The sequence below is a fragment of the Pempheris klunzingeri genome, chromosome 14 (assembly GCF_042242105.1).
Source record: "Pempheris klunzingeri isolate RE-2024b chromosome 14, fPemKlu1.hap1, whole genome shotgun sequence".
Taxonomy (NCBI): domain Eukaryota; kingdom Metazoa; phylum Chordata; class Actinopteri; order Acropomatiformes; family Pempheridae; genus Pempheris; species Pempheris klunzingeri.
Window position 1 is genome coordinate 24,491,822 of NC_092025.1, and position 2,795 is coordinate 24,494,616.

Sequence of the window (2,795 nt, forward strand, 5' to 3'; positions counted from 1 at the left end):
TGACAACAAACCCCCCTACTGATCGTACGTGTGATGGAGAGAGAAGGGGACTCGTCTATAAGAATAATAATCACTGTACCTTTGTAAATGTAACATTGAAAGTAATATTTAATGATCCGTTTTATCATCTTTGGCCTGTAAGTCGCCAAAAGCATCGTAATAAAAAGGGTCCAGCTGGGTGATAGCAATTTAATTTTAATTTGGGCAGGAACATGTTTCAGGTTTTCAGAAAGGAGAAGGTGGGAGAGGAGCAAGTTACTCTTCACAAAGCTCTAAAAACTCTACGGCCACAATATCTAGATGGTCTAGAGAGTCACAGTGATGATTACGCTGTCTGGTTTATGTTTTTGTCGCCACAGTTTCTTTCACAGGTTGGTCGTGTCAGAAGGTGCCACAGTGTGAGTCTTGTCGTTGCTGATAATTGGCCGCAGCAGCGAAGGGTTGAGCGTAGCAGCTTGGCTCTGCACAGTCGGCGGGTCACATCTGTCCACGACGCCTGGCGCTCCGGCCGCCGCCCACCTGCTCATAAAGCAGGAAAACATGGCCGCCAGCTGCAGCCGCACCTCCCTTTGCCAGAAGGCGTACACCAGAGGGTTGATCAGCGAGTTGGACAGACCCAGCAGCCACAGGTAATTCTCCAGCACCTTGGTGAGTTTGCAGCTTTTGCACAGGAGCTGCACTATGCACGTCAAAAAGAAGGGGCACCAGAGCACCAGGAAGCAGCCCACCAGGACCCCCACCGTCCTCAGGGCCTTGACGTGGCTCCAGTAATGACTCCGCAGCTGCTGATGCTCGTAGTGTTGATGCTCACGGTGGTCGGCCATCCTGGATCCAGCTTGCCTGACCTGGCAGATCTGCTTCTGGTGGCTGCAGGCGATCTTCAGGATGTCCAGGTAGATGTAGACGAACACGGAGAACACAGGGAAGAAGACCGCACTGAACAGCACGATGATGCCCCCCTGGTTAGTGACGGAGAAAAAGGCGCAGAAGCCGCTGTAGCCGTCCGCCTGCAGCTGCCGCACCATGACTGAGGAACAGAAGGCGGAAGTTATTTGCAATATCGCTGCTACCACTGCTTCTCTCAACGAGGAAACAGCCCTCAGCGTCCTACAAAATCAACTATATCACCAAACGTTTTCCACAACTTCTAGTCTATAAGTTAGCTTACGTTAGCCCGGTCAGTGCAGCCTGAGCTCCAACCAGGAAGTGTTCTGCTCTTGCATGTACTACTGCCAACAAACATCTGTGCTGCTAACATCAGTCTACTGTCTACTGTTGATGTTCATTTGTGAGACTAAAATTGGTTTGGTTTTGCACCCCTAAGCTAACACAGGGTCGACAAACAGGTGACTCATTACACACTTTGGAGTTAGCATATAGCTTTAGCATGTAGCTTGGAGCCGTCAAACCCTTCCATCGGGGTCTTTTTCAGGACGTGGTGGGAGAACAAATACACAGCATCTCTTCAACATGGCGTTACTGCTTAGACAAATTGCCGATCTGATCTATGGTCAGTCACACTGGAGCTCCTCGCCACCTCTGGCTCTGTTATGGTGCAGGAAAGTTATAAGACCTGTCTAAAGTGCTTTGTGCCGTGAGTTTAAAACGATCACAGCCTGTGAATTCTGTCCGATGAACCTTTACGCTCATGGGTTTATCACTCAAACATGACTTCCTAGACCTTTTCTCGTCAGGACCTTTCCACCAAAACAACGCAGCCTCTCTCTCGGCCCTTCGGTTCTCACCTGGTAAGAACCCCATAGTGAAGGAGGCGGTCCACAGAGCCAGCAGGGACCCCACCGCCGTCCCCTTCCCAGACAGCCGGGAGTACCGCAGGGGCATCTTGATGGCTGCGTAGCGGTCAAGCGAGATCAGGAACATGGACATGATGGACGCGGTGCAGGGCGACGTCACAAAGGCCATCCGCATCAAACAGCGCGTCTTCCCCGGGGAAGGCGGCGCGGTGCAGTTCGCAGTGGGAGGGCCGGCGGTGACCTGGCCGTTCTGGTCCTGAGTGACATTGGTGCTGTTGCCAGTGAAGTCCTCTGTGGCGAGGCCGGTGATGGCCACACCCACCAGGGCGTCGGCCAGAGCCAAGTTGAGGACGAAGCACCAGCTCTGGCTGCTGCGCTTGAGGAGCAGCTTAAGGAGAGCGGCCACCACCAGCAGGTTGGTGGAGATGATGAGGCAAGAGGCGATGCTGAGGATCATACCCATCACCCGCGGCCTCATGTGGGCCGGCGGCTCATCGGAGCCCAAGCAGTCTGGAGTTATGCTAACGGAGGCGTTCGCATGTCCACACAAATACGACATGTTGACGACAAACTCCTTCAGATTTAAGGGTGAAACTCTTACAGCATGTGTGCTGTTGAGAGGGGCGGACATTGCTGCAGTCACTTTACATCTCATAACACGGAATAAAACAACACATGCAGTAAAAAGGTTCAATCTTCAAGGTTAAGACTCTAAAAATGTGTCAAACTGGTCTGAGCAGCACAAGAGGAAGAGTCTTATCTACCAACGTCGACCGTTCAGTGTCAGTCCGGCGTCCTGTGACGTCTCCATGGCGACTCGTGTCAAAGTTTAGGAGGTGAATCTGTGGCTGAAGCATCCGTGTCCTTTAAAATCCCCCTCAGCAAATGCAGAGGGACAGAAGGCAAAGTCACAGCTTCACCTCGCTTGGTCCTCCCCTCACACACACACACACACACACACACTCACACACACACACACACACACACACACACACACACACACACACACTCACACACACACACACACACACACACACACAC

The 2,795-nt window shown here is 52.2% G+C and overlaps 1 protein-coding gene across 1 annotated transcript; it reads right to left on the minus strand.

Annotated features, from left to right (window-relative positions):
• Nucleotides 1–365: 365 nt before the first annotated feature.
• Nucleotides 366–2,313, minus strand: LOC139213421 (glucose-dependent insulinotropic receptor). Its single transcript, XM_070844108.1, has 2 exons — nt 1,746–2,313; nt 366–1,027 (listed from the first exon to the last, which is right to left on the minus strand). The coding sequence occupies exons 1-2, from the start codon at nt 2,311–2,313 to the stop codon at nt 366–368; spliced, it is 1,230 nt and encodes a 409-aa protein (XP_070700209.1).
• Between the last annotated feature and the right edge of the window lie 482 nt (nt 2,314–2,795).